We start from the raw sequence: 12,992 nt of genomic DNA on the forward strand, positions 1-12,992 counted from the left end.
TAATAGGAAAATATGAGACCATTTGCCGGATGCAGCTATTAAGACCATAAAGTATCTAAATGGTCCAGATGGTAGATGAATCGGTCCACATATATTACCTTGAATTCTTTTTAGAAATCTAGGTGACTCCATTTCAACTTTCATTGGAGAATGTTTTATAATTAACTTTCTAAGGGAACAAGATGTACATGGCCTTACGTTGTTGGATTTAGGGAACTTTTGGTCCTTCAATGGGTGCCTATGCATGTTCTTTGTTATCCTTCACATCATTGTTAATCTTGGGTGGCCTAACCTATCCTGCCATAAACTGAATGTCCTAGGATCACAATGTTTTCCTTTTATTACCATATTTGATTCAATCATATGTATATATGTATAATGCAGATCAAGTGTTGGTAGTTTTTCAAGCACATGGTTTTTGTCTAAAATATACATATATTTCTTATGTTCAATGGTCACAGTTTTTATGTCATATCCTTTGAAATATATGTCATTAAAACTTAATAAGTTTCTATTATTAGACTTAGGAGAAAATAAGGCATTTTCTATATAATAGCTTGTATCATTTAGTAATATAAAATGAGCTTTTCTAGTTCCATCTATCAAGTCTGCAGGACCCGATATTGTATGTATGATTGTTTTTGTTGGCACTAATTTTAAAAAATATTTCTTTGATTTCAGAATAGTATGTGTACTACCACTATCTGCTATACAAAGATCTCCAACATTTTCTTGGTGTTGTACTCCAGTTAGACTCATATTAAACTTCATATATGAAAGAAATAATAAGTGAATAAACATAATCATAATAATTATTATCAAGAAAGTTCAGTTATTGTAAGAAAGACATTACATCAAAAACAAATGAAAGAAAAATAGGTTACTGGAACAATAATAGAAATTTTTAGTTTGTGTCTTCCATATCATTGCAGAAATAAGCAAAAGTTAGCGAAGTACATTCAACGTTATCAATGAGGTTTGCTTCTTTTCCTTTTTCTTTAATGGATTCTTGATAAAGTTGACAAAGATGTGCAAGTGTGTGACAGGTCCTTGACCAATGGCCTGTGCTACCTCATCTATAGCATGAACCATCAGATTTTTGTGAGATTCCAGTATCATACCTTTCCACTTTGTCCTTGTCTTGTGTATGGAAATTGTTTTTTGTGAGGATTGATAATTATTCATTTTCTGGCTATGACCACGATTATTACCTTGTCCACGACTAGAATTATGGTTCTGATTTTGTCTTTGGTTTTGATTAAAATAGTCACGACCTTGTCCTCGATCACGAACACACCCTCGTCCACGTGTATTGTTTCGATGAGAATTGGTATTTGTAGCATTTGCTTCAGGAAGTTTTATTGATCCCGTTGGACGAGATTCAAGGTTTTTCATCAAGCGCTCATTGTTTTGCTCTGCAATAAGTAGGCATGCATTCTGTTCAGAACATCTTGTGAACTTTTGCAATCGATATGGTTGCATCAAGTTAATGTTTTTTTGCATGAAACGTGGAATAAGTTTTCTCCAACATGTCTTCATCAATAACTTATTGTCCACAATACTTAAGTTGTGAACATATTCTGAATAAAGCTGAGTTGTATTCATTTACCTTCTTGAAGTCTTGAAACCTCAGTGTTCTCCATTCATCTCTAGCATGTGGAAGTATAACTTCCTTTTGATGATCAAATCTTTCTTTCAAAAGATTCCAGATAATACTTGGATCAGTAACATCAAGATATTCAAATCTCAACATTTCATCAATATGTTTACGAAGGAAAACTTGTGTTTCACCTTGTCTTGTGCCAAGCAATTATTAAATTCATATATAGCATTTGAGATTCCCATGGATTCAAGATGCATTTTTACATTTATCATCCATAACACATAGTTTTTCCCACTTACTTCAAGTGTTGCAAACTCGAGCTTTGCAATGTTGGACATATTTTAACTATAAATTTTAAACAAAATAAAAAATTAAAATTAAAATCCATTTAAGAAATATTACACAAAAAAGAAGCAGTAAAGCTAACATTGCATACAAACTTAAAAGTAGATGAAATTCCGATGTTAAGGATTTGGATGAAAAGTAACATGACTATTATAGTCATAATTTAAACAAGATTAACAATACTAAACTAAAATTTTAAGAAATAAGAAAAAAAAGATTTGAAGAAAATTTAATCACTTGTAAAATGTATTTAAATTGGTGTGTCCCATTCTTTATAATAGATGATATTTATAGTGTAAATCTTACTTTTCACATGTGTACCTAGCGATATTAACTTTTATAAATGTACCAATTATTTGTATCATTATCAATTATTTACAACAAATAATAAAAACAAAAACCCAAAAAAAAAAAAGTTTTCGCTTAAGATATAAACTTCCTTTCTCGATCTATCACTAGGGGTGAGCATAATAACCGAAAAACCGAACCAAAACCAAATTAACCGATATAACCGAACCATAATAACCGAACCATTTAAAAACCGTTGGTTCGGTTTCTAATTTTTTTTAAACCGATAACTAACGGTTCAGTTATGGTTTTATAGGTTAACCAAACCGTTATTAACCGAACCGCTATCTTTATATTTTAATATATAAAAATTATATATTATATATATAAAATCATATAGTCAAACTTATTTAAGATCCATTAAAATTTTGAAAATATAATCTATTAATCCTCACTTATCAGAAGACGGACGAGCAATCAAACCATCAAATGCTGGTCACACAGACACACACAGTCTTCCAATCATGCATTGAGTTAGATTATTGATTAATGTTGTAATTCCTAATCGGCTAGTTCTATAATTTGTAAACATTATTCACAATTAGTTTAATCTTCACACTCATAATCATAATCGAAGGTTTCTCACACCGTTAATCCTAATCAAAGATTGTTTGGACTTTATAGTCCTATTCGAAGGATTTTTTTGACTTTATAATCAAGACTTCTAGGTAAGTTACGTTTTTGGTTCGTCGGTACTTTGTGATATATTAAGAATGTATTTTTTTTGAATTTTTTGACTTTTTTTACTGTGATATATTAAGAATGTATTTTTTTTTTTAATTTTTTGACTTTTTTTATTTACTGTTTTCGACTTAATCACATTGAATGTATATGAGTGATTGGTTTTTTTATCCAATAACACATAATATGAATGTTTGGCTCTTTTATTTTATAGTTTTGATTTAACCGTATTGAACGTGTATGAATGTTTGACTTTATTTTAATATTAATATCAAGGGTAAATTACACCAATCGTCCCTCGTCCAAGTGTCGAAAAACACGTTTAGTCCCTATTTTTGAAAATTAACTCGGATCATCCCTCGTTTGTTGTAAATGTGCATGCTTCGTCCCTAATATGCGACTTTATCGTGACTTTAGTCCTTACCCATATTTGAAATGACCATAATGCCCTTTATGTATTTTTTATAATTAAATTTATGTTATTGTTATTATTATTAATTAAAAAATAAAAAGAAAAAAAAATATGGTCCCACTTCATATCCAAACCCATCTCCCCACCCAACCCACCTTCCCATTACTGTCTTTCTTCTCTAAAGTTTTTAAAAAACCATACAACCATTCATCCTTAAGCCACCACCGGTGGATAATCTCTCCGATGAACCCTCTCTGCATCCATCACCATCTCCGGTGAACCCTCTCTTTCTGTCTATTGTTTGAAAAACACTTAATCACCACCATCAATGAAATTTAACACCACCACGGCCTGAACCACCACAGGGAGACTACAAAACCACCAGAAACTTACCTTCCTCAGCCTTGCAACTCTTCACACTCGTACACTTCCACAACTTATCTGTCCCACAAAACCCCTTTGTAAACTGAATAAAATTTGTTCCTCCCTAACAAATTCGACACGAAAACCTCAGGTAATACTCCAGCGAAACGTACATCAGATCTAGGGTTTGGAACTGAGGTGGAGGTGGAACTAGGGTTTAAAATCAAAGATGAAGGCAGAAAATAGCAGATTTGGTGTTCCTTTTGTATCGGTGAGGGTGAGGGAGATCACAGTGACAGTGGTGCGGAGAAGAAGGGTTTGGCCGGAGTGTAGATGAAGGGTGGTACTTCAGGCGTCGCCGGAAGTGCAAATGAAATGTGGTGACATATCTAGCTTTCAGTAACACCATCACCGCCACCTCTTAGGATTTCAAACAGACATATGAGTCGTGGAGATGAAGGTGATAGGTGATGGTTTCGAGATCGATGATGCTAAGACCGATCTCCTTCTTCACCTGTGTTCATATTGATTTTCGACAGGTGTAAAGTTTTCAGATTATGTTTTAGTGTAAGGAGGTATTGGAGGTGATAGATGGTTATGCCGGAGGAGATGAAGGTGATAGGTGGTGGTGCCGGAGGAGATGACGATGACAGGTGGTGGTGTCGAAGGTGCAAGCGGTGATAGGTGGTGGTGGGTTATTTGTGGAGAACCTTGTTGCAGAGATGGGGAAATGGAAGAGAAGAGGGGATATTTGATTTATTTTTTATTTCTTAAATTTAAAACTGATAAATAAATAAAAGAAAATGAAAAAGAAATTACTAAGGGTAAAATAGTCATTTCATGTCAATAGGGACCAAGCACGCAAGAAAAAAAGAAACTCAGGGACGGTCCGAGTTAATTTTTATAAATAGGGACCAAACGTGCTTTCTGGCATGTGCACGAGGGACGATTGGTGTAATTTACCCTAATATCAATTATCAATATATGAAATTATTAATGTCAAATTTTTTAATGTTTTATATTTTTATTGAATGTTTTTTATTTTGATTATAACTATGTGTTATCTCACTCTAAGTATATGAATGTTTGACTTTATTTTAATATTAATATCAATTATCAATATATGAAATTATTAATGTCAAATTTTTTAATGTTTCATATTTTTATTGAATGTTTTTTATTTTAATTATGACTATGTGTTATCTCACTCTAAGTATTAAAGGTATACATTTTATTCTATTACTATAAGTTAGATTACAAACATTGGCGTTGATGACTTTTTGGTATTCTATTTTCATTTTTTATGTCAATATACTTTCGTCGTTTATATTATTTTGAACATTATGGTTAACCAATATTAACCATTAACCAAAACCGTTAACCGATAAAAATCATTAACCATAACCAATCTTAACCATATCCGATGGCTACCAAAATCCATTAACCAAATATAATGGTTATGGTTCGGTTATAACCAATAACCGAACCAAACCGCCCCATACACACCCCTATCTATCACACTATCTCCGAAATAACTTTATAACATTTATACAAACAACAAAATGAGCTCTATCCATGTAGACCCCACTTCAAAAGCATTATCCTATCCGATATCCATTAGCTACATGATAATGCCCCCTGCATACTTTCTTTGGCTCAAACTTTCTCTCCATAACTTATGGATCAGATTCTCTCCCTCCAAGAAAAACTAGAAAACACCCATCAACAACTAGCAAATCTCTCTTTCTCTACCCACACTACCCAAAAACACACATACATACACATACACACACACAACACCCATTAATGGTTGGGACATCAATCCACCAAAATTTATTCTTACCACACCCACAAGAACATCACCATCACCATCACCAAAAACCGATCGATTTCACTTCAAGAGAACAAGAATGCATCTTTCTTCTCAAAAAATGCAAGAGCATGGAAGACTTAAAGCAATCTCATTCTCTAATCCTCAAACTCGGCTTACTTTCAAGCTCTTTTTGCACATCCAATCTTATTTCCATTTCTGCCCTTTCTCACTTCGGCAGCATGGACTATGCATGCTCAATCTTCCACCAAATCGACTTCCCAAATTCGTTTCAATTCAACACCATGATAAGAGGCCACATTAAAGATACAAATCTTGATGAAGCTATCATCTTTTATAATCGAATGCTTGAAATGGGTATTCATCCAAACAACTTCACATACCCATCACTTCTCAAAGGGTGTTCTTATCTACAAAGACTTGAAGAAGGAATGCAACTTCATGGGCATGTTTTCAAGATTGGACTTCAAGATGATATCTTCGTGCAAAACAGTTTGATAAATATGTACGGAAAGTGTCGCGAAATAACGAAATCGTGTACCCTTTTTAACCAAATGGATGATTTGGATAAAAGTTCGGCTACTTGGAGTGCAATTATTGGGGCCCACGTGAGTAAGGAAATGTGGCGTGAGTGTCTTGATATGTTTAGGGAGTTAAGTAGTCGAAAAGATTGGAGAGGTGAAGAGAGTGTTTTAGTTAGTGTTTTATCTTCTTGTATTAATCTAAATGCCTTAGATTTAGGAAGATCTATACATGGGTTTTTGATAAGAAACTTAAGTGGATTAAATGTGATTATCGAGACTACTTTACTAGATTTATACTTAAAATGTGGATCTTTGGAAACCGGGTTGTCCATATTTGAAAGAATGAAGATGAAGAACGAATGGCCTTATAGTGTCATGATTTCGGGGTTGGCGTTTCATGGTTATGGCATCGAAGCTTTGAGGGTATTTTCGGAAATGCGCGAAAAAGGATTCGAACCCGACGGGGTTGTTTACATTAGTGTCTTGACAGCGTGTAGTCACGCGGGACTTTTAAAAGACGGTTTTACCCTTTTTGAGAAGATGAAAGAAGACAAGATAGAGCCGACAATTGAACACTATGGGTGTTTAGTGGATGCCATGGGTAAAATGGGAAAAGTGACAGAAGCTTTCGAATTCATAAAGAAAATGCCAATGGAAGCAAATGAGGTGGTTTGGTATAGTCTTCTTGGAGCTTGTTGGGTTCATAAAGATCTTGAATTGGGAGAAAAGGTTGCAAAAAAGCTACTAGAATTGAATCCACAACAAACGAATGGTGTGTACGCTATGTTATCGAATATATACGCAAAAAGTCAAAGATGGGAGCTTGTGAGTTTGACTCGAAGGGCATTGGTAAATCCGTTGGTAAAAACTCATGGTTTTAGCTTTGTTGAGGTAAAAAGAAAGGTTTATAAGTTTGTTTCAAATGATACATTGTGGGCTAAATGTGAAGGGGTAAGTGATATGCTTTACCAAATGCAATGGCAGTTGAGATTTGAAGGGTATTTACCAGATTTATCAGAAGTTTTTCTTGATGTTGATGAAGATGAAAAGAGGGAAAGATTAAGTAGACATAGTCAAAAGTTGGCAATTGCTTTTGGGTTGATTCATACATCAAAAAGTTCATCAATTAGGATTGTTAGAAACATGAGAATGTGTAAGGATTGTCACGTTTATACAAAAATGATTTCATTGATCTATGAAAGAAGAATTGTTGTTAGGGATAGGAATAGGTTTCATTGTTTTGAAAATGGGGTATGTTCTTGTAAAGATTATTGGTAAGTTGATTCAGAGGTAAATGCAAGAAATAGCAACATAACTTTGTTTATTTTTGTGTATTGTAGCATCATATTCATATTTCTTTCTATTACATGGTTATGCTTTCATTTTCTTTTATTAAAGCATTTTACTTTGAAAAAAATACCCAATCGTTGTATTGCGGTTTCAAAGTTTTTTCTTAAAAATACTTTGAAAAATCTAACCAATCATAACTTTTTTGTTTGGACATTATACTTGGTGAAAGTAGTTACGTATTTGGATGACATTGCTATTATTAGGTTTATTTTTAGTACACTGTTGTAATAGGAAAATACGAAAGTAGAATGCTACAAAGTTCATAACTCATCAATTTAATTTACGTATTACAACATTCGAAGAAAAATACAACAATAAACACCGACTTTATTCCTATAATACTCCGAAAACAATGTGATCATGTATTCCATCTAAATAAAGTAATCATGAAATTAAAAATACAATATCACACGATACTAATAGAAGAAATACCGGATGTGATTTGATTGGTTCGAGGATCAGCATTCTCTAAAGAAACACCACGAGGGTCTTCTCTCACTAGCAAAGCTAAAACATTGTGTGAACTCCACGCTTTAGAAAGGTGTTGGCCGGAATCTCCTAACGTAACTGCAAATACCGCATCGAAACCTCCGGCTCCAGGAACTCCTGCCAACAAAACTCCGGGCATGTTCATTGTCGCGTCCAAAAGTTGAGTTTGTGATTCCGGTTCTATCTGTAAAACCAAAAGCAGTTTTTAGGCCCATCTCTTATGTATGTAGCACGTAGCAAAGGACGGGATGACTCTTGCGATTAGTCTATCTCGTGTGCCACTTAGTTTTTCTAATGAAATTGGAAAGCAAGAGATTAAGGCTATGTTTGGCACGCCACAGCTAGTTGAAAAGATAGCTTATTTTTTGAGTTTTTTTTATGTTGTCGTGTTTGGTAAGCCAAAAAGTAGCTTATAAGCTAGCTTTTTAAAAAGCTACTTAGACTAGCTTTTTGAGAGCTTTTTAAAATTTTCCAAAAATACCCCTAATTAATTATAGAAACACATTCATTTAAAATATCCTTTTATATATTTCAGCTAATTTTACCAAACGCATTTTTTATTTAACAACTAGCTTTTTAGTTATCCGCTAGCTTTTTAGCTAGCACGCCAGACATAACCTAAGAATTCGAGAATACAAAGGGTGTTTGTATTAGGACATAACAGGTTGTACTGCGTTTGGCATGCATTTGACTGACGCTGAGATTGATGTCAGTGGGACAAAAATTGCAATTTTTTTCTCCCGCCCTAATAAGTGAAACAAGGTGGGGCGTAGACTCGCTCTCGATCTCTCGTTTGTGCAAAAGACATAAATGCTCTCATCATCCTCATTATCAAAAATAGTCCTAGAAAGTTTGTCCAACACTGTCTTGTGCATATTCACATGTGCATATTCACAGGACAGGACCTGGACACGCTTTCCAGGGCTATTTTTGATGATGAGGTCATTTACGTCTTTTTCACGAACGAGAGATCGAGAGCGAGTCTACGTCCCTCCTTGTTTCACTTATTAGGATGAGACAAAAAAATTGCAATATTTTTTTGTCCCACTCATGCATGTCAAACGCAGTACAACCTGTTCTGTTGTCGGATGAAAAAGTACATGAAGTAACATGGTATATTTATATTTTATATTAAATAGAATTCGTTAATATTTAAAATATAAAAATGAGAATTTACAGGTATTCCTGCAGCCTTCCCCATCTCCCTCATGTGAAACCTGATGTTAAGCATGGCATCCCGAGCTCCAAATAATGTTTTCACAATTTCTTGACTTATCGTTTCACTTGCTTGCTCTCTCCACTATAAAACATTATGAGATCAAATTTGTTTTAAAAAAAAAAAAGACAATTACAAAAATTTATGAAATATGAAGTACCTTTTCTGATTGATACATGCTGCAGTTGTAAATAACACCTTTATAAATTTCCCAGTATTCTTCTGCGAATTTGCTTAGAAGATTTAATTGTGCTTCAAGTGTTGTATTTGCTTCTGACAATTGTTTCCATGTATTTGATGAGTTTTGAGGATCAGCTTTCTGCCATTTTTTTACAGCACCAACCATTGATGGAGTTGATGATCCTCCAGTTCCTGGCTCACCTAGTAACTGTAAATATGGTTAAAATTTTATTGTTTTGACTTTTAAAAAAAGTTATATATATATATATATATATATATATATATATATATATATATATATATATATATATAGTTATGTAATCATGAAATAGCTTAAGTTATTTACCAGATTCATTAATGGTGGCAAGGAGAATTTGGTCTTTTCATGATCCCATTTTCCCTTTAAGACATCAGACACAACTTCTTCTAGTGGTAGGGCTCTGATTACACTCTGAAACTCAAAAAAGATAATGAATTTTGTTTTTAGTTTTTTAGTTTATATATATATATATATATATATATATATATATATATATATATAATGTTATATTAAAAACATGTTTGATTTTCATAGAAATACAGAATCTCATATCATAAGGGTTTGTTTTGAGTAATGAAATAGATCTTCATATGATTTTTTTATGGTATATGTAAATACAATATATAACTTTACTATATACCCTAAAAATTATTGTAATTATTAAGTAATGAACTTTTATTTAATAATAAAACATAATAATCTCATTATAATACATATAAATATGATTTTTAGTTGTTTAAAAACTGTAATTTAATTATAATCATGAAAAAAAATTCATTGTAAATTTACATATAAAAAGGGTGAAACTGCAATTTTTCATTATGAAAAATATAACCTAAATGCAAAAAATCACAAATATAAATATTATTTTCAGTTATTTTAAAAAAAAATGTAACTTAATTACAGTCATGAGAATTTTTGTGCCATTCATTATTACACAAACAAGAACATGTTATATTGTAATTTCATAAATGAGACAATAGATTATAATAACATTCATTATTGCACAAATAAAAATATATTTCATAGTTTTTCTTCAAATCAAATAGTAGTCCAACTAAAACCATCATATTTTTTTGTATCATTATAAATTACATAAATGACAGCAGGTTATAATTATATTGTATCTTTTTTCATCCCATTCCATACTAGAATGAATAAAAAACACTACTTCTAGTTAACGAATGAAAATTAACAAAATGGAATGGAATCACATTCCTCCAAGAATTCCCATTCCATTCTACCATGGAATGGAATCACATTCCTCCAATCGTCCATTTCATTCCATAATGCAAAACAAACACATTCCAATCCTTCTCCCATTCCATCATCCCAAACACTTTCTTAAAGAGAGAGAGAGAGAGAGAGAGAGAGAGAGAGAGAGAGAACCTGAGCAGAAGAGATAACTTGTGGTGAAAATCTTACATAACGATGACTTCCATAAACAGCTGAACTAACATCAAATCCACTCCCAACTTTTCCTTGAGCAATACAGTGTGCCATTTGGGCTATAATATGCACCACATCAAGATTTTCTTGATATTGGGCCCCACTAGAAGATGAAAGATTAACAACTCCAAGGTAATTAAGTAAAGCAGCAACCACTGCTGTGGTCATGGCTGCAGAAGATCCCAACCCAGTTTTTGCAACTTCAGGCTTACAACTTTCTCCACTTGAAGAATTCAAAGTAATTGAAGAAAAAGGTGGTAGAGATGCCAGTGATTCCGGGGTTAGTGGAAGCCCACGTGCTTCAATCTGTATATTAAGTCACAAAACAATATTTTATTTTTACAGAAAAAAAAAATGTTAGATCTTCAATTGGTAATACAAATACAATGTTAAAAGATATTAGCTGATCAGATTTGTAGAGATAGTTTGGTTGGATGTAACGGAATGACAAAAGAATAGGAATGGAATGGAATGAGTCATTCCATTCCATCATCATGGTTGATTTGTATACAGTATAAAAGGAAGAGCACCTCATTGCGATAGGAATAAAAGTCATTGCCACCTAAAATTGTAATATCAAAACCTGTACATATAATAGCATGTTACACATAAATCCTCAAAAAGAAAAAACACCACTTAATATGAAATAATAAGTTAATAACAACTAGAGCATCAAAAATTACCTTTCAGAAGCAGTTTTTGAAGTGCATCCTTCTTGTCATTACCAAATGTTGCATATGCTGCTGCTACAGCATATTGCACTGCATATTCCACAAAAGGGTTCCTTGATTCACTGAGAAATACATACCAAAACTTGTTGATGATGCATATTGATCCACAAAGATTCCTAATATATATATGCTTAAATTATACTCCAATTAAGGTATTTGATGGATAATATACATGCCTGGAAGTGCATTGAAGAGTAAAATGCTTTAGTGACATTTTGTAGATAGCTTCTCTGCCCATTTGAGGAGAAGTTAACTTCAAATCTGTCCATGACTGAAAGATGAAAAATCATCATTGTTTTGTTAGATTGAGTGGGATTATAGAAGAAATGTGAAAGTTGAATGTAGGATCTTAGAGTTCAAGGGGAAAATACATACCCAAAGGCAACTGTTTGGCGTTAGTTCATCATAAATTGGCTTTACAATTGCATAAAAACGAGCATTTGTACTTAGTACAATCCCGGCATTTGGCCTCTCCAAAACTAGGTAACCTCCTGTGATCAGAACCTTCCCTGGAGCAGATGCAATTCTGAGAAAAAGAAGTGGAAATTTGGTCAAATATGGATTCGGATTACAATTGCTGAAGTTAACAATTTCAAGTAGAGATACAAGACTTACACTGCCATTACGTCTTGAATGTTCTCAATCTGAGCTGTTACAAATGAGAGTTTAGTCAGATAAATTGAAATCACAGATGCACACGACAATGGGAAGACATATGATTACGGATTTTCATGTGTTTAGTGAATCCAGAAATTTTCGAATGCAAAACCGACATGGAGGACTTGTTTTCAATTAGTTCAAACGAGTGGGTATTTTTTTTTTCTGTAAATAAGTTCAAAATCTGTATCGATTTTCCATCCAGAAGTGATTAGAACTAAGAAGCTGTGTGAACTATTCTGGATCTTCAAATAGTTTCAAAAGCGATCACGAACTTCGTAAATTTTGTGATTACTACTGATGAGAGTAAGTGACCCGCGATTGCACAGAGAAGAGATGGAGTATTTACCTAGAAAAGCAGTTCGATAGTAGGGAAATGAGACAGTAGTACGTAGTCACTGTTGAAGCTTCGAAGTTTGGGAAGAAGTCTGCTATGGCGGTCTTTCGGAGGCGAATGATCCAAATGGGTTTACCGTGTGTTTGGGCTTCGTGTTTCGATCTCTAACCAAATCAAACATTTTTAAGAAATGTGATATTGGTCCTTGTGGTATTCAAATAATTATGGATAGAGTCTAAAAACTTTTCAACTTGTATGGAAGATACAAAATCAAGCTTTTTCCGTTTTTTAGTCCATTATGTATGTGTCCGTTTTCTTGGAACCGTTAGCACCATCACGTGCCCTCCATGTGAGGGCATTTTGTTTTTTTTGCTTCCCAGCCTCTGTTTACACCATTTGAATTAATAAGTCTAGATTAGCAATAATGATCCAGACG

At 33.3% G+C, this 12,992-nt stretch overlaps 2 protein-coding genes across 3 annotated transcripts; one reads left to right on the plus strand and one right to left on the minus strand.

Annotated features, from left to right (window-relative positions):
• Nucleotides 1-5,398: 5,398 nt before the first annotated feature.
• LOC145056768 (Tetratricopeptide repeat (TPR)-like superfamily protein) lies at nucleotides 5,399-7,431 on the plus strand. Its single transcript, XM_079004489.1, has one exon. The coding sequence runs from the start codon at nucleotides 5,559-5,561 to the stop codon at nucleotides 7,383-7,385; it is 1,827 nt and encodes a 608-aa protein (XP_078860615.1). The 5' UTR covers nucleotides 5,399-5,558; the 3' UTR covers nucleotides 7,386-7,431.
• Nucleotides 7,432-7,706: 275 nt separating this feature from the next.
• Nucleotides 7,707-12,722, minus strand: LOC145056769 (phosphomevalonate kinase, peroxisomal-like). Of its 2 annotated transcripts, none has more exons than XM_079004490.1 (11): nucleotides 12,569-12,722; nucleotides 12,178-12,211; nucleotides 11,938-12,088; nucleotides 11,739-11,833; nucleotides 11,515-11,624; nucleotides 11,362-11,414; nucleotides 10,772-11,137; nucleotides 9,689-9,793; nucleotides 9,323-9,550; nucleotides 9,124-9,246; nucleotides 7,707-8,130 (listed from the first exon to the last, which is right to left on the minus strand). In XM_079004490.1, exons 2-11 carry the CDS (start codon nucleotides 12,183-12,185, stop codon nucleotides 7,864-7,866), a joined length of 1,506 nt encoding a protein of 501 aa, XP_078860616.1. In that variant the 5' UTR covers nucleotides 12,186-12,211; nucleotides 12,569-12,722; the 3' UTR covers nucleotides 7,707-7,863. The 2 variants fall into 2 exon arrangements, with proteins under 2 accessions (XP_078860616.1, XP_078860617.1); XM_079004491.1 differs by having other exon boundaries at nucleotides 12,178-12,206; nucleotides 12,569-12,711.
• Between the last annotated feature and the right edge of the window lie 270 nt (nucleotides 12,723-12,992).

Source organism: Lactuca serriola, chromosome 6 (assembly GCF_051521515.1).
Source record: "Lactuca serriola cultivar US96UC23 chromosome 6, Lser_US96UC23_V15, whole genome shotgun sequence".
Lineage (NCBI taxonomy): Eukaryota > Viridiplantae > Streptophyta > Magnoliopsida > Asterales > Asteraceae > Lactuca > Lactuca serriola.